The 18,334-nt window shown below is 41.2% G+C and overlaps 1 protein-coding gene across 9 annotated transcripts in view; it reads right to left on the bottom strand.

Moving 5' to 3' along the window:
• BTRC (beta-transducin repeat containing E3 ubiquitin protein ligase) overlaps positions 1-17,761 on the bottom strand; it is a 128,393-nt gene extending 110,632 nt beyond the window's left edge. For 5 of the 9 annotated variants that reach the window (XR_013839335.1, XM_079977442.1, XM_079977446.1 and 2 more), the window contains exons 1-2: positions 17,398-17,760; positions 2,290-2,358 (exon numbers count right to left, since the gene is read on the bottom strand). Coding sequence is in view for 8 of the 9 variants with exons in the window: in XM_079977442.1 (XP_079833568.1) it covers positions 2,290-2,358; positions 17,398-17,445 (117 nt within the window). In the remaining variant the exon portion in view is untranslated. Of the gene's footprint in view, positions 1-2,289; positions 2,359-17,397 lie in introns of all 9 variants that reach the window. The other 4 variants (XM_079977444.1, XM_079977448.1, XM_079977445.1 and 1 more) reach the window with 3 other exon arrangements.
• Positions 17,762-18,334: the final 573 nt, after the last annotated feature.

The raw sequence follows: 18,334 nt of genomic DNA, 5'->3' as shown, positions 1-18,334 counted from the left end.
TTTTGAGCTGTAAACAGCAAGGGGAGGGGGAGGTCAGGAAGATTTCCTGACAAACCTTTTAACTGTGATAATATTCACCCTTTTTCAATATTGTTTTCTGGCATTGTTTTCCCTTTGTGACCAACCATATCTGTTCACATAACTGGGGGCAAACCAAGCCAACTGAGAGAAAGGGAGGTAAGGTAAGGTAGGTAAAAGTAAAGGACCCCTGGACAGTTAAGTCCAGCCAAAGGAAATTATGGGGTGCGGCATTCATCTCACTTCAGGCCGAGGGAGCCGGTGTTTGTCCACAGACAGCTTTCTGAGTCATGTGGCCAGCATGACTAAACCACTTCTGGCACAACAGACCACCATGACGCAAGCCAGAGTGCACAGAAACACTGTTTACCTTCCCGCTGCAGTGGTACCTATTTATCTATTGAACATTGTATTAAGCACTTTTAAGGTATTACCACAAATCCAAAATATGTATGCAATACATTTTAAAGGGGAAATGGTTATCTTACAGTAGTACCTCCAGTTACTAACTTAATTCATTCCAGAGGTCCGTTCTTAACCCGAAACCATTCTTAACCTGAGGCGTTAATGGGGCCTCCCGCTGCCGCACAACTTCCGCTTGCATCCCAGGGCAAAGTTCACTACCAGGAGCATCTACTTCCAGGTTAGCTCATCACCCAAAGCGTTCGTAAGGAGGACACTACATAACCTGAGGTTCCACTGTACATTTTTGGGCCAGCAACTCATGCACATTGGCAAAGCATTAAAGGAATGGATAGAACTGAATAGGTCCCTAACAGTTTTCAACAGAGAAGAGGGAAGGAGAGGGAAGCTAAGTACTATCCATTCATGTATTTCAATATAATACTGCCTGGGCAAGTAGTATTTTAATTAGGTCAGTAAATGCAAAGACAACATGAGTACTTCAGTCAACATGAAAATTAATGAGCAGACTGAGGTTCTGATTTCCAGTGGTAGTGGCAAAAGTAGCCTTTAAGAAAAAGAGAAGGGGGACTACTTAGGACAGAATCTATTTTTTAGCAGTTCTCTTAGCCAAAATCTTGCACAGAAAAGAAAAAAGCTATTTCAACAATGATCTTGCTTTCGATCGCACTAGGGATAGATTCTAGTACCCTCACCTGAGCTCTTGTTGCAAACAGTCTTGTACATTACTAATAGTTTAGAGATGGTATGCAGATGAAACTGAAGACCTACTATAAGGTTTCCTATGTTATTTTCTCTGAGGAAGGGATCTTACATTTCTTTGCTGATCTCTCTGTAACAATCCAAAATGTTTCGTGCTTAAAATAAACTAGTCCTTGAGCTGCTAGGCTGCTTGCAGAGCAAAGAAAACGAGAGACCCCAAGATTCTCTCCTCCCACTTAAAACTTTAGGTTTCATTATTTTATTTTCTCCTACTCAGTTCAAGGAGTTCTTTATCCATTTGTTTCATTAGGCACAGAGCACCAGAGAGACTTTCATTCTAACAGTCGCCTTCAAAACTGTAGTTGCCACAACAACCAGATGCAGCTTAGCTGCATTGTTCTCATTTGTTAGTACCATGACACAATCGTTCCATCTTCCTACAATGAAGCAACTTTTCATTTCTACTTTTCAAGGATGTTACATTTCCCCACAAAGATACAGATGTGCCGTGAGTGTGCATGTGTCATACATGCAAAGTTGAAAACAAGATTCTTTTGGGAGAATTGTTATACTAGATTTGTTTTGAGATGTTGACAGCAATTGCTAGAGCCAGGCTGCTGAAACATCTAAAGCTTGGCCTTTAATAATCACCAAAGTAATATAGCGCCAGACCACATCTGAGCAGGGACTCCCAATAGTGTCAGATTGTGTCAAACTGCAGGATTGTTATGGGATGCGAGCAAATGTCCACACTTGTTTTACCCAATCAAATCTGAATTAGGCTCTAGATGCAAGCCTCCTGTGTATTAACCCACTGGCCTCCCTGTTATTACCACCACCACAGACCTTCACATTTGAAGGCTAATTTTAATTCAGCAATTTGAGTTGTTGCTGCAGATCTTGCTATACATTGCCCCACTCTCCCTTCTGATGATCCTTGTTTGAACTTTTACTCACGAGAAGTGCAAACAGGAGATGCACACAACATGCAGACATACAACACTCACAAATATATAGATGTAGTGAATATCTGATTACACATCACCATGAGGGTATTGAACTGTATGTGTACTTGACCAATGAAACAAACACAAGTTTTCTGGTGCAAGCCCTCACAAGAGATGAGAAACAGTAACACAGTCCAACCTGCTTTAGCCATGCTTGGTATCCAGAAGATGAAAGTTGGAATCCATCTTTAGGCATGTGTATTCTGGGCTAGGAGAGAATAGACATAAGAGACCTCCTTTTACATTGAGACCTGGCTAGCCTACCCTTATTTCCAGGTGAACGTAAACACCAAACACACTCTCAGCCATACACATAAAGATGCATTCTTCAGGGGAATTGCAGGGAGGCTGCTACTCTATATAGCATAAATAATAGAACCTTAGGAAAAGAAAGATGATAAAGAATGCCCAACTCACAGAGGATTTTGCGCAGGTAAACATCTCTAGAACAATTAACCCACGTAATACAGCTATAGCGTGGCCCACCGACACCCAAGATCATCCATTAAGCCTTTTTGGGGAGATTCTTCATGGCAGCCATGGGAATATAAGTAGTGTGTGGTTTTTTTAATTAAAAAACCCCTGTGCATTCACCATCCGTGTATAAGATGACCCCCAATTTTTGACCAAAAAAAATTTAAGCAAATTATTAAAGCAAAAAAAGCAAAAAAAAAAAAAAAAGTCTTGTACATGGAAAAATACAATAGTTCACATACCATGGATGGGGATCATTGTATGCACGCTACTTAAGGAGAATTTCTTAGGTGATGGCCATGTCCCTCCAAACTAATTTATACACGTACAATGTCATCTTCAAGTTCACCCTGAGAAAATCTGACCTCTTCACAGCCTACTGCTAGAAAGGGTAAGGGGTTCAAGCAGCTACGTGCTTGTTCCTTATAGCCTTTTTTGTTAAAGGATGCATATATGAGCCTATACAGCACCAAACCCCTTCATTTTCTTCTGACATGCCTGATCTAAAACTCTATGCAAACAGGATAACCACAATTAGAGCCGCTTTTTGATGTGGGAATTCTACTTGAAGAGCACAACAACTCACAGAGCATCAGTTTAAAACAGTGATTGTTCAAAATGTGTTCTGAAGAACCCTGGGGGTTCCTTGAAAGCTTGTGAGAGAATTCTCAATGAGAAGACCAGAAAAGGCAGGCAAGCTTCCTTAATAGTTTCCCCCACCTATTATTAATTACAGTGGACGCTTGGGTTGTGAACGTGATCTGTGCAGGATGCACATTCACAACCTGCAGCGGCGCTTCTGCGCATGCGCTTCTGCCGAAATCCGGAAGTAACCCATTCTGGTACTTCCAGGTTTCGGCAGTCCATAACCCAAAAAAACGCAACTTGAAGCGACTATAACCTGACTGTATTACTATTATTATTAATTACATTTATATCCTACGCTCATTCTGAAGGAGTCCAGGGCAGCACCTTCTCCTAAAATGCACAGCCAATAGTTATATGCATTCCAAGATGCACTATAAGTTCAGGCAGGGCAATAATAAGGCTTAGCAGGTTTATCCAGAGCTCCATAGGTATCGATTGTAAATTCTAGAATACATTCCAGATGTTCCACAACATACAGAGAATGAGCAGGCATTAAAACGGCAAACACAGTTCAGTGTAAGCAAGTGGAAAATAATGTACAGTGGGACAAAAAAACCCTAACTTTACATATACACTTGGGACAGAATCGGCCCTGGTCACTCAAATGGATGATCTTCTTTCTGAGAGGGACTGAGGAAGTTTACCTTTGTTGCTCTTAACAGAGTATCAAAGGGAGGTGACCAAAATAAGGGCATTTTCTGCTGCTGCCCCTGTTCTGTGGGTTGCCCTTCCCTCTACCATATGTGAAGCAGCAACCTCAGTTGCTTCACACATCTTTTTGCTCAGGCTTTCCCTGACCCATGAGGTTTATGTATGCAAATCCCCTGAATCTCTGTATTATTTACTTTTTATATTGTTTCATTGTTTTTAGTTTGTGTTTTTGGTTTAATGAATATTGTTTTTATATTGAACATAGTGTACAGCACTTAAGAGATTTTGAAAATATTGAGCTGTTCAGAAAAGCTTCTAAATAAACAAATACACTAATGTGGTCTGAACTGGCAGCAACAGACCAGGAAAGAGAGCGTCGGGACTTAGCAGATAACTTGATGAACATGTCGACCCAGCAGCTGTGAAAAAAAGGTGCATTCTGTGTTAGGGATCATTGGAAAAGGGATTGAAAATGAAATGGCCAACGACAAAATGCTGTTATTCCAATCTATGGTGTAACCACATTTGGAACACTGTATATAGTTCTGGTCACCACACATCAAAAAGGATGTTGCAGACCTGGAAAAGAGGTTTTAAAAGAGCAGCCTAAAATATCCAGGGGCCATAGCAACTCCCTTGTGAAGAAAAGTTATGATATTTGGAGCTCTTTTTTAAAAAAAAAATGCATGACAGAGGTATATAAAATTATGCATGGTGGGTAGAAAGTGGATAGGCACCTCTCATAATAGCAGAACCATGAGTCAACTAATGAATCTAAACAGTTTAAAAAAGATCAGTATTGTAGCTGATGCTGTCCAGACTTGCTGGTACAGACTTGCATTCTCACAACAGAATTTCACCTTCTCCACCCTCAGCAAACCCTCAAAATCTGTTTGCCCCTCTGGAGCAGCTTTCAGGAGCATATGGAGGGCTGCAGGAGGAAGGAGAGGAAGGAGAAATCCCACTGCATGCGTGGAAGTACTTCTTCATACAGTTCACAGTTATGGAATTTGCTACAAGATGCAACCATTCTATACAAGTTTTACAAGCATGATCCCATGGGAACCCTCTCCACCCCATCATGCAGTGTATTACCCAGCCTAACACCTGCCAAATTCCAATTCTGTAATGTGCTGCAGCAACCCAAACATTGTATTTAATATGTAGCCTACTTCTAGGGCTGCCTTCTCAACAGTCTCCCTCCCACGATGTACTAAAGTCATTAGCTCGTTCTGATTTCAAACTGGCCATCTTTTCCCTGCAATCTTTAACTGACTTTTTGTTTTATTACCTTCCTTTACCCCTTCTTCCATTTTTAACTTAATGGATCTAGCAGTCTCTAGTGAGGTCTGAAAAGGCTGTTTTCTCAGAATGAGTCAATATTTTAAATTCTATGGAATGCATTTGTTTCCCCCCTAAAAAATATAAAAATGCAGCCTTTAAAAGACAGACATTAAATTACAGACCTCAGTTCCTATTTTCTAAGCCTAATACAACCCCTGAAGGCTTACAATATTTGAATCACAGCTGGAGCCATGGTTACCATACAGTTTAAATATCAGCTTCTTTACTGTGCAATTTGTTTTAAAAATCAAATCAGAGGCTGTGTCATAAACAAGTGCTAATTAAGTAGCAAGCAAGAAGAGGGCTTTCTGTGCAAGAAAGGTTCTTAAATATCTGCCTCTCCAATCTTGTAAGAAAGGATAAATAAAGCCAGCTGGGAAAATTATGGGCCAAAACTGGCATGAGACATACACACACAAACAAAACTGTGGCTGGCACTAACCCTCCAGTGTTATTCCTTTCAGATGAGAGTCAGGAGGCTACAGATTATGATAAGCTTCTTGCTTTTAGGTGAACAATGCCAAGTTAGCATGGCAATGTGAGTTTGATCACATACTGTAATTCTGTGAGGGCATAAGCATATTCCTACGCAGCCTCTATGCTTCAAGCCACTCAATTCTGAAACAATAGAAATCAAAACTGCAGCTCCCTTTTGGCACCACAGAACTACTGCTGGGATGGCAGAATATTTATTATTTTTATGTAGTCCTTTGGACAGATGCATTTTGTTAACAACAAGAACCCTGTAATTTATTGCAATCCCCTATTTGGCAAAATTCATTTATTCTTAGCTAAATGCTTAGCTAAGAATAAATGAATTTTTAATACAGTTTTTAGAAACACTTGTCACTGCTTCAGCATTTCCATTTAGTGAATAGGACTGATGTTGCTCTCAGCAGGGGGTGATATTTTAGTGATGCAATGCTGCACTTCCTAGAAGACAGACAAGCCTCATGAGGCAGATTATAGGACTAAAGAAACTCAGATCCCATTAAAAGCAGACAGCTCCAGACCATTTTTAAAATTAATTTTGTTTAATGATAAAATGTGCTATAACAGGTGGGTAGCCAATTGTAAAATTAACCAAAACATAGTTAAAGGAACAGAAGAATGTTAGAAAAGCAAATACAATAATGCTCTCACTACCAATTTACCAGATGCATCTGTGGAAATACTGACACCTATCAATACTTCATTTTTGCTGTCTACAAAGCAGGTGCAGAGTCTACATTCCTTTAAGCTTACATCAAGTCAGACCATTTGTCCATCTAACTCAGTATTGTCTACACTGACTGGCAGCAGGGTTCCAGAGTTTGAGACAGAAATCTCCCCCAGCCCTATCTGGAAATTGATGATTGAACCTAGGACCTTTTACCACTGCACCACAATCCTTCCTTGCTTTATCAAAATCTGAAATGTTCAGAAACATTCGCAGCAAAAAATACAGTGGTACCTCAGGTTAAGTACTTAATTTGTTCCGGAGGTCTGTTCTTAACCTGAAACTGTTCTTAACCTGAAGCACCACTTTAGCTAATGGGGCCTCATGCTGCCACCGCGCCTCTGGAGCACAATTTCTGTTCTCATCCTGAAGCAAAGTTCTTAACCCGAGGTACTATTTCTGGGTTAGCAGAGTCTGTAACCTGAAGCGTATGTAACCCAAGGTACCACTGTATATTTGAATGAGTTGCCTTCAACAAAAGCTTGTTGCAAAGAGCCTTTTGCTTTTAGTTAACCATGGCTTCCCATTTCACCCAAACTGGGAATCATGATTTAATATTAACTATGGCTGTTTCAAAACAGGCCAGTATTTGTGATGATGACCACAGTTCCCAGTCCAGACAAAATGGCAAATTACAGTAAACTAGAAATTGAAGCAAAAGCTTCTGAACTCCTCCTTTTGAACATGTATGAAAATGAAAGGGAAGCGGGAGAATGTGTGATTATGGAGGCAGTTAGGCTCATTCATCACAGTGCTAAACCATGGTTTAGCATTACATCTGAATCTTGCACTGTGTCTTTCTCATCTCTATCTTCCCATAACTCCGATCTAGTCAAAAACGTAGCAGCTAGTATTGTTTTGATTTACTCCACTAACAAGAACTATAATTTAGCACTAACTACTCATGAGGAATTATAGTTCTGCTGGTTGGTGAGCAATTTGCCAAGGAAGACCAGTTTAGCCTCTTAAAATAAATATCCACCTGCATATACTAGCACTAATCAGGGCGTGAAATTAAACTTTTTATTCAGTAGAAAATAACTGCTGCAAGGCGGCGATTTAGTGGAAAGCAAATATTAAGGTCAACCTATTCTTCCCAGTGCCTACAGTAGATTTGCTAGGAGAGAGGGCATGGAGCACCAAATTCCACTTTTCTAAGTCCATGAAGCTAAATACTTCAAGGATGCGTTAGCAAATTTACCATTTGCTTTTACTAATTGCATATATTTAATGAAGCAAACAAAGCAAAAAGCTAAAACAAAATGCTGTTAACTTGAACCCTGCACTCTCCTTGCATTGCCCCCCTAAAGCAACTAAAGAACTGAGTCCATTTGCGCACCCCTAAAGCAACTAAAGAATCGAGTCACATCATGAAGACTCAAATCATTCATTTATGTACCAAATTCACAAAATATTTATTTCTCTTTCTCTCTTTTTTCAAAAAAGGCTAACACACAATGGTATCCATTGGTACAATGTGCACATCTCTTGAAAGGAACACTGATTCATCATGTGTGAAGTTCTTTGACCCCGGAGAATTTCCCTTCCACTGCAATAAAGAGAGCTGGTCCTTGCAAACGTGCTAAACAGCTCCCTCCTTTGAAAGAAATACAGGGATATGGACTGAGGTGGCGGTTAACGTTGCCTTTCAAAAGAACAAATGTTCAGTTATTGAATATAGAGTAGCATATGCTCATTAGATATTTGCAAAACAAGTAGTGATAGAGTGTGATGTTTATTCAAACCCAACTGTTAAAATTTATATTTACAGCCCACTCTTTCCCAAAAGCTTGGGGTGAATAACAAATTTAAAAACAAATCTGGAATTCCCATTAGAAGTAAAACAACAAAGTAAAAAGACTTCCTTGCTCTGAGAATGTAAAATAATATTCCTCAAAATATGGTTTTTTAAAAAATGAAAAAGCACGTAAGAGACAAGCCAGATGTTGTCAACAGAGAGACAAATCTATTTTGGCTCACAGCAAAGTGTTACGACTACCAAGGGAACCCATTTGATCAACTCAGACATTTTGCATAGCTTAAGCCAGCCTTGTATTTAACCACTCGCCTGGTCACCATGGATGACAAGGAATTACATGCAGATAAGTAGGCTGAAAGCTGTCAGAGGGAGGACAAACAGTTCATCTGACAGTCCCTGCATTTCTATGCTGGGTGTAAGGAGAGAAAACCTTCTCTTTCCTGCCCAGCATGCAACACTTTTTGCTAGCCAGTTTTTTACATATAAGTGGGGATGGCAGAGGAGAGATTGAGTGTTCCATCCGCCAGTCCTTCTCCTGACTACAAAACAGGCTAGTAAATTTTTTTTGCAGACTAGTCATTTTTGTGGCCTTATTTACAAGGCTGGCTCAAGCTCTAAGAGTTATTTATGGCCCAATCCTTTCTGTTGCTGCATGAGCAAACAAGCAGGTGGAATCAGGCTCCACACCTCTCTACAAAGCAGTGCCTACACTATGAGCTGACTCAAGACATCAAGCCAACAGTGTGGATCAACCTAATTGTTGTAAACAGGCACCACTGTCAGGTGTGGTTTAGTGGCAGAGCACAAAGCCATTACTGAGCATGGAAAAGGGTTGAGAGGCATCAGAACTGGGAAGGAATGAAGGCAGCTTGCATGCTACTGTAAAACCCGTAACTGAACCAGCTACACTGGTGTAGTCCTACCCAAACAATACCCTGTAGTAACTGACAGGCAGCACTACAGGATGGACTTACCTCACTTCCATCACACAAATGCAAGTTACATTTTTAAATGCTAATCTCTGCACTCACAGATACACATGTCTATAGGATCACCATGTCAGTCTATCAAGCTGACTTACTAAAGATCAGGTCATCAACTCAAGCTGCAGTGTCAGTATTTTCAGCAATGCAATGAGAAAGCTCTCTGTTTTGAAGAAAGTGGGAGCAAGAGAACATGGCACATTTCATAATTTGCACTAGCCAAGTCCCTGAAAGGAGACTCCATGTCTTCGACATGGGGTGGGGTGCGGGGAGAGAAATACAGTACTCTGCAACAGTGGCTATAAAGATGCTGTCCATGAGCTGGTAAAGGAAACGAATAATTTAATAATGAAAATAAAAGAATAATCTAGCTAAACTCTGTTTAGATCACCAGGGTTTAAATTTCCTGAAATTTAAGTTCCTGAAGAGTTGGGGATTTTCCCCCTATAAGATTTAAGTGCTTTGGGTGAGGAATGAAGGGATGGCACAGAGTTAATGTCTTCTCATTCACTACCCACACCATAACTCTTTTGGCAAAAATGCAGAATATTCAAAAATGCCAAATTAAAAGTACCACAAGGAAAAAAGGGGTTAGAAATGAGTTGCAAAGGTATTTAATTAGAACTCTATACTAATAAGGTTTAACTCCATGCACTGGTAATTAGATTAAGCTGAAGTGGTTGCTAGTCCATTCATGAAAACAGATGTTGCTTCACAGAACCTTGATATCTTTCTTAAATACCTTTGAAAACAAGGATCAGAAAATATGAACTCTTATAAAAGGGGCTTTATTGTATTTTTATAGCATATTACATACCTTGTAAGAATCAGTTTGTTAAGTGTGAATGTCAGTTTTATTCTCTGTCCCCCTTTTTCCTGGCTATTTACAAGCTTTGTAAGAAATTGTTCTTTAATTAAGTCTAAACATAGTTTTATATAAATGGATTCCTGGAATTAAAAACGTTCAGACTTAAGAAATGATTGTTACAGAGACTGTAAGAGGCCGTAAAAAAAAGAATGCCACTTTAAACAAAGATTTCTCATTTTAATTAAAAAGATAATCATCAGAACATTCCTACATTTAACAGAACCATTTGAAGCTACTTTGGGTGGGGGGAAGCCTTCTTTTTGATGCAGGCATATGTAGTGTAGTTTAGATGATATTTAATCAAAGTCCCAGCCAAGGCTATTCTATTGTGTTTTTAAGGACTGTATCTGCAATTTTAGTAGTTTAGTCAAATACATACATTGCTTATTAAACTCATCTATTGTATGCTTGCAAATGGTTGCAACATAATCCAAAACTAATTTAAAGAATCATCTTGGGTTTTGTGGATTTCCTAAATTAAAGACTTCAAACAGAACGTTTGATTCCAATATAACAGTAGTATACACCATGCAAGCCACAGACTTGGTTTACAGCCTACATTTTGGCGGCGGCAGCTTTTCTATATTGATAAGCATCCATTGTTTGGAGACGCAAAAAGCTAGCAAAGCTTTAGGCAACTGGTACACACACAACACTTATTCTCCCTTATTCAATTTCCCCTGAAAGAAGTATCAGTCTGACTTGGTTCACATGTCATGCTAACCCAAACCATGGCTTACTGTGACCACACAGACCCTCAGAAAGGAGCGCAAAGCCATTTTGCTCCTCCCCAGTCATTCTGGCTGCTGCACCATGGTTTGGCTTAGTGTGTCATCCAAACCTGGGCTCATGATTTAGCTCTCTCAGATTAACCATGAGCTATAAACCTTGAATGCAGCTTGTGGTTAGTCTGGAGAGAGGAGGAGAGTTCTGATGACCAGAAAACCACAAGAGAGAGCTTTCTTGTGGTTGTTTGGGGAGCAGCGTAGCTTGTGTGGGTATTATTACAATCTATATTGCAAGCCGCCTTGATTCAATCAAAAAGCAGGGTAGAAATCATCTGTATAAAAAAAGTGGACTCAGGATGCCGCAAGACCATGTAGTATAGGAATGGAAACTATGACTGACTTTTCTTACCAACCCAAAATGTTTATTCTGCATAATATTGAGCATGAAGACTACATCCTCAGGGAGTAAATATGTACTCTTTTTCCAGCTAGTTTTAGTAATTTCATAGTGTGCATTGGAATGATTTCAAACTAATAATGCCCTTGGTTATCGCTATTTCCTGTGGTGCACTGGTCTTCAAATAGTGGGTCGGGACCCACTACTGAGCTGTGGTCTGATCAAAAGTGGATTGCAGTAACAGCACTACCACCATGCAGATATATATCATGAATAATTAAGAAATAGGGCCCAAATCTATGCTTGGGTTAAACATGGGTCCCTGGTCTGAAAAGGCTAAAGACTAGTCCTGTAGCATAATTTCAACTACTCAGCTGCAGAATCTAAAAGACAAATTTGTTGTAGTAAAAAACAACAAAAAACCCACATTAACCAAAGGGTGAACTTAATTTTAGCATTACAACAACAGATTTGTGGCTATGATGTTTTCAGAACGTTCTGCAGAACAGTAATAGTCTTATGAAAGGCTGGAACGGAACATATTTTGTGGAAGACAGAGCTCCCAAAGGTCTACACATAGAATGAAAGGGAGCAAAGTTACAATTATTAGACATTCAGACATTATCAGAGAACTTTTGTTCTCTCTCCTATGGGACAGAATCTCCTAAGGAGAAGCTAATACAACTGGGAAGTTAGGGAGCAGTGGCCTATGGCATCTATTATCCCTTTCCTATTCAATGTGCAAAATACTTCCAATGTTTCATAAAGTGCAGTAATCTGAAGCAAAAGTATAAATCTTATCTATTATGCAACCTAAAAATTAGCAAAGCTAGTTAATACACCCGTTGTGTTAACTTTTTTTAAAAAATGATATAAACTTTTCACCAAATAGGTCTCAAAGTGGCTTACAACAATAAAAATATACAAGTCAACTCAATTTTAAGTGATCCCTCAAACCAACATCTAGATCTGGGTAGCCAATCTGGTCTCCTCCAGATGTTGTTAAACTACAATTCCCATTACCCTTGGCCTTTGGCTGCTAGCTGCAGCTGATGGGAATTGGTGGCCTCCAGATGTTGTTGGACTACAGATCTAGTCAGTCACTGACTGGTGGAGGGACAAAGAAACTGGAGGTGAATCACTACAAGACAAAAGGGTGCTGATCTTATATATGAGGAAAGGGGAAACCAGTGGCCCTCCTACTGTTATCAGTCTACAATTCTCATTAGCCACAGCATGGATGGTGAAAGGGAAGGGAAGATACTGTTGTAGCCCAATATCATCAACAGGGCCAGAGGTTCCACACACTGATTATAGACAACTTCATAAAGGATAAGGCTATCAGTGACTATAGGTGTGTATTACTTCCAAGATCAGAGGTAGAATGCCTCCAAATAGCAATTACTGGGGGACAACAGCAGGAGAGAAAGCTATGGTCCTTGTGTTCTGTTGGAATCTCTTGGCCACAGTAGGAAACGGCATGCTGGATAAACAGGTCTTCAGTATGATCTGGCAGAACGCTTCTTACATTATTATGGTTTGCAGACCTCTGAATTGGGGGAGTTTCGGGACCCTTCACTGTTGTGTCTGGATTCTCAAATGAAAGCAGTGGCTAGGACTGCCTTTGTTCACTTTGGCTGGCAAAAGACTCTTGAACTCACCTTGTAGCTATTATTAACATACAGTATTGGTATTTCCCAACAGGATTAGGCAAACACACTTTACATGAAACTGCCTTTAAAAAATGCCTAGAATCTTCAGTCAATGCAGAATTCTATGGCTTGCCTCTTAATGGAGTAAGGACCAAAATAAGCATTTAACAGCAATTTTAGTTCACCTGCACCTGCCTCCAGCACTGATTATTACTTTTAAACTCCAATCCTTTAAAGACATACCTAGATATAAGCACTGCTAATCACAGTAAGACTTACTTCTGAGTAAACATGAAAACATTGGGTTTTTTATAGTCTGCCAGGCCAGTGCATATCTTTGATTGTCTAACACTCCTAAGAACACATTCTACCACATATACCTTCCCACCCTTTCAAATTAGAGGATCATTGTATCAAATTTTATTTTGCCTTTAAGTCACTTTATGTGCTCCTTTACTGGAGCAGAAACATATATAATAAATGAATAAATAATGTTTACTACCTTTTGCCCAAGCTTTCCCTGGCTCATAAAATTATACCATGTTATTAATGAAATTCTATTTTACCTGTTTTTATAATATTATTTATGTTTGCATCTCCATTTTTATGACACTGTTTTATTGTTTTTATGTTGCAATCTTGTATGTTGCTTAAGAGGTTTTTAAATATCAAGTGGTTTAGAAATGCTTTGAAATAAATATAAATAAATAAAATACTACTCAAGTGTCACCAAAACTTCACTACATATTTAATTAAATAAATGCAGGGTTAATCAAATTCTATGATGCTGCTGAATGCAGATTTCTGCATTACAGAAGTCATTAATCTATAATATCCAGGCTTTAGCAAACATGGCCAGTTACTTCAAATGTTATTTATTATTTTTTAAATTTTAAATTTACTAAATACTATTTATACTGTCCTTCGTTCGAGGATCGCAGGGCGGTTTACAATATAAAAACACAAAAATACACAACATAGTAACAAACAAAAACAATAACCCTGCTTGAGGAGGTTAGGAGACATTTTTTATTACTACTCAGTGCCAATGAAGTTGGTATTAAGCATTTGCTTGAATGGGTGTTGTTACTCTTCAGCAAAGTCAGCTAGGCTTAAGAGGAAAGTAAAATGAAGGCTGAACTAAGCATAACTCTTCACCTCACTACAGCTATTCTCTTCTAGCTGAATCTGGAGACTGTTCTCCATTTCAGTGTTCTAAAAATACTGTCAAGGCCATGTCCAATTTATGGGCCAACACAGATGAAATTCAAGGCCCCCTTCTGTTTAACAGGCAAGAAAGTAGAGAGTAATGGGGTAACTCATCCACCACCCTCTTTCTTAAAAGAAGCTGACATACAGGAAGGGTATCATCAGGTCTAAAGTAAGAGGGAAAGCTGGAAGGGGATTATCCATCCACCCCAAAGCACACCAGTTCCCAGAGCCTTAAGAGACTGTGAGAGAATGCCCTGGGGCAACATGTTAGAACTGGAGTCTGATAGGGCCAGGGGAAACAATGGGAGCATCCCTGTTCCAGCTAGATCACACCAACTTGGGGTCCCAATTGGGGACTGACTTGTGGCAATGCTCATGAGTAGGTCACCATCTGACCTGCTCCTTCCACATCCCATGGATTATGAACAAGAATGTGAGCCAAAAAGAGGAGCTGGTCTCAGAGTTGGAAGAATCTATTATCCCCTCCCACATTTGCTCACTCTGAGTGATTGGCAGAGATAGTCACAACTGAAAAATTGTTGGAGAATTTCTTCCCCATTAATGAAGGATAGGAAGAATCAGGGTCCCCAAAAACCACCTCTTGTGTTCAGAGACATCCAGCAGGGGAAGCCTGTTCTGTATGATTTGGGTGGGGCACTAGGGTGAAGGAGAGAGAGGAAATACTGCTGCTTTGAGGGAAGAGGAGGGGGAAGGAATTGGCTGTGATCCCAGCTGTAACTTGGGAATAGCAGAGAGACCCTTCTCTCTTTTCAAAGGCCTGAAACTGAGAAGGTTCTCTCCTACAGATGAGCAGTCAGGTTTTGCTACCCCTGCTTTCTGTTGGTGTTAACCCTTTGTTGCCTGCTCTCCAGCCAGCTGAATAAGAAGTACTTTTTCTAATTATTATTTAAAGTAGATGTTAAAAAAAGACCAAGAGTGCAATCAGATGACAAGAAACCGCATCATAGTCCCCTATAAATCCAATCACAAAAATACTGTTCCAGAGGTAAAGCAAGTCATGTGTAGCAGTTGATGGCACAAAACTGCAATGGCAGTATGTTGTGAATCAAGATATTCTGTATGGTGAGCAACCAAATGCTTCTTATGTCAAGTACCAAATGGTAGCTGTAGATAATATTCTTTAGTAAATGAATAAATATTAAATAGATTAGCCACTGATTATCAATTATTGTCAAATAATAATCAAGCAATTAAAGCTTTACTTTTAGAACAATTGAAGAACTGAGAGAATTTTGCGAATTGCAGAAAGTATTGTTTTTCAAAACAATCCAGTTCCTCCCAGACATTTTACAGCACCCTAAGCCAGATCGCATGGAGGTCCCTCCTTCCCACAGCAAAAGCAATACTCAGTGGGCACTTATGAGCTGTGCCATCTTTTGTAAATAAGCATTATTGACCATAGGGCTGAGTACCTTTGAGCATATGCTGACTTCATTGTCCCCCAAGAGGAATGAAGAATTTCAAAAAATAATGGATGTGAGGGGAAAATGTTTCTTGGCATATCTAGAATGGAAAAAACCAATATTCCATGCCTTGCCTTCAACATGCCTACTTAAAGTGCTATGAAAAATGGGTCTTCATGTGTTGCCTGCGTGGAGCCAAGCAGTCATTCAACTGAAGAGATGAGTTCTCTACTATCTGGGGGTTCTGCTTTGGACAGATGTATGAGACCACTACAAAGCCTTATGAAATGCATCTTGCAAGATGATGTCAGCCACCACCTTGGTTTGTCTCTTAAGGGTCAAAGCTGCCTGAAGCAGCATGTGTTGGCATTTGCAACACTAAGCTTTTACATGAGACTCTTATGGGTCATGGGTTCAAGCCCCATGTTGGGCAAAAGAATCCAGCATTGCAGGGAGCTGGACTAGGTGACCTATGTGGCCCCTCTCCACTTACAGTTCTATGATTCTACGTGTGGTAGACTAACAGCCCCACGTCTTTTTGTGTACACTATGACAATACTCTTGCACATTTAAGTTCAAAAACAGCTTAGCTGGAATCTTTCCTGACTTGGCATTCCAAACTGTAGTATCTAGGCAATATGGTAAAATTCTAGTCTAGATAAGTATTAGTTTGATAACTTTGTGTTTCCTTCCTAATCCTTGTGCTGCTCTTCAGAGGCTGAAAAGGATAGATGGTCTCTAGAAAGGCCCCCTGACCCCTGTAGAGCTGGGGGGGGGGGGAGGGAAGCCTTCATTCCTGCCTTTGCTATCAGATGACACCATGATGCACTTATTCTATATAGAAGTCATAAACTCCTTTGTATATCTGACAATATTAAACCACTATAAAATAATAAGCAGTCATCTGATCTTAATATAAACCTACCAGGCCTAAATGGGTAATGCTTGGTCACCTTTCAACTGTATAGTAGAAACAGAGTTAGTTTGAAATCCCTCCCATAAACAGGCCCCACCTTTACTGCAATGTAATGTTTCAAACCCTCTGGCACTCAATTTACTAATGGAAGCCTCCATGTAATAATTCACTTTGGAAAATGAATTCTTCAGGACCCTTCCCACTAACTCCCAGCTTACTGCATACTTTTGTGAGAAGACCTGCATTCTTCAAAAGTGACCCAACATAGCTAACCTTGCTAGCAAAGTCCGCCTTTGAAACCAAAACACTAAGCCTACTCCAGGCCTCTTTAAGAACACCTAGGTGCCCACCTACCACCATCCCTTAAAAAAGAAACAAAAAAACCCCAATCTGGTCCAGCTGTCCTAAACCCTCCATCTTTTCCATCAGTCCCTCTATACAGGCCTTCCCTTCAGCGTTCCTTAAGTGTGTTCCCAAGCCTTTCCTCTCCTCAAAAATTCAGCCGCATACTTAAGCCCCCCGTTACCCTAATCCCTCGGGTTTGTTTGTTTTTTTAAAAAGGCATCCTCTCTCTTTCGAAATCAACCCCACATAACAGAAGCTCACACCTCAAAAACAAACAAACACACACACCAAAAGACCCACCCCGAAAAGGAAAGGTATGACTCGCCTGCCCCTTTCCTCCCCATACATCCCGCAGAATCCTCAGCTCTCAAAACGTATGCCTTCCCTGGTCCTCCCAGTTACCTAAACCCATTTCGCAGATATTCTGGGGTTGCCAGCGGGTTCCATATACACCACAGCTTCCGCTCTCCCTTTCGCCATAGAGCTTCCCTTTCCGATTATTCCTGCCCCCCCCCCCCGCGCCCGCCATCCCCCTTCTCTTCCTACTACAGCAACCAGCAACAGTCATCACCAACTCCCCCCCCCCACCGCATCCCCCCATCCTCTCCCCGTTCTTTCCCTCCTCACCATGAACTTGAGGGCCTTCTCCTGCACCACCGCCTCGGCGGGGTCCATAGCCCCCCCGATCCGCCTCTGCTGTGGCTGCTGCTCCCCCGCCAGCTCCGGGCCTCAGCCGGGGCCTGGCCGCCCCCCACCCCTTCCCTTCTCCCTCCCTCAACGCAAGGCCGCAGCCACCGCAGAGTCAGGCGAGAAACCTCCGTTTTCCTCCGGCTCAGGTAAGTGGGAAATGTAGTCCCCGGCCGTTCTCCCGAGAAGTGCCCGAGTGGACATCGCGGACTACAATTCCCAATAAGCCCCGCGCACAGGGAGACGGCGCGCCCGGCGCCGTTGCTTCCGAAGGCAGCGAGAAGAAGGGGGAAGTGGCGGCGCGCTCGGGTGGGCCGAGCTAGGCTGGGTTAAGGGGAAGGGGGAGCAGGGAGGAACGGCTGCCTCTCCCAGCTGGCGGGAGAAGGGGCTGATGGAAGCTGTAGTTTCCGAAGGGGCCGCGCTGGGCTGCAGCGGGGACGAGTCGCAGATGCTTTTCCCTTTTCTTTGTCAATCTGGGAAACGAGAGGATAGGGTTGCAGCCCGGTATGCAAAAGGGTATCGCTGCTTATTGAGACATTGCTGTGATTTTAGGAGTGGAAGTTTGCAGGTTTCCAGATCGCAGCAAGGTATGCAGCTTATCCGAAATAGGAACCAAAGAACTGTGCAGGTGGAAGAGCCAAAGAGTCATCTAGTCCACACAGCAATTTTTGACTGATAGCATCATACTTTCGTAATAAGGGATAGGGCTGCTGGGGCCAGTGTCCACAGAGGTCAGATCCTTTGGGCAGCTGCTGAGGCTCCAGCATTCCCGGGGTGGGATTGGGGGCACCATACACTTAAAGCACCGCTATATCACTTTTAACAGTCATGAGTTCCCCAAAGAGTCCTGGAAACTGGGCAGAAGAATGTCATCTCT

Source organism: Podarcis cretensis (assembly GCF_951804945.1).
Source record: "Podarcis cretensis genome assembly, chromosome: 5".
In the NCBI taxonomy this organism is placed as follows: domain Eukaryota; kingdom Metazoa; phylum Chordata; class Lepidosauria; order Squamata; family Lacertidae; genus Podarcis; species Podarcis cretensis.
Note: the sequence above shows the minus strand (reverse complement) of the source record. Positions and strands in the feature narration are given on the sequence as shown.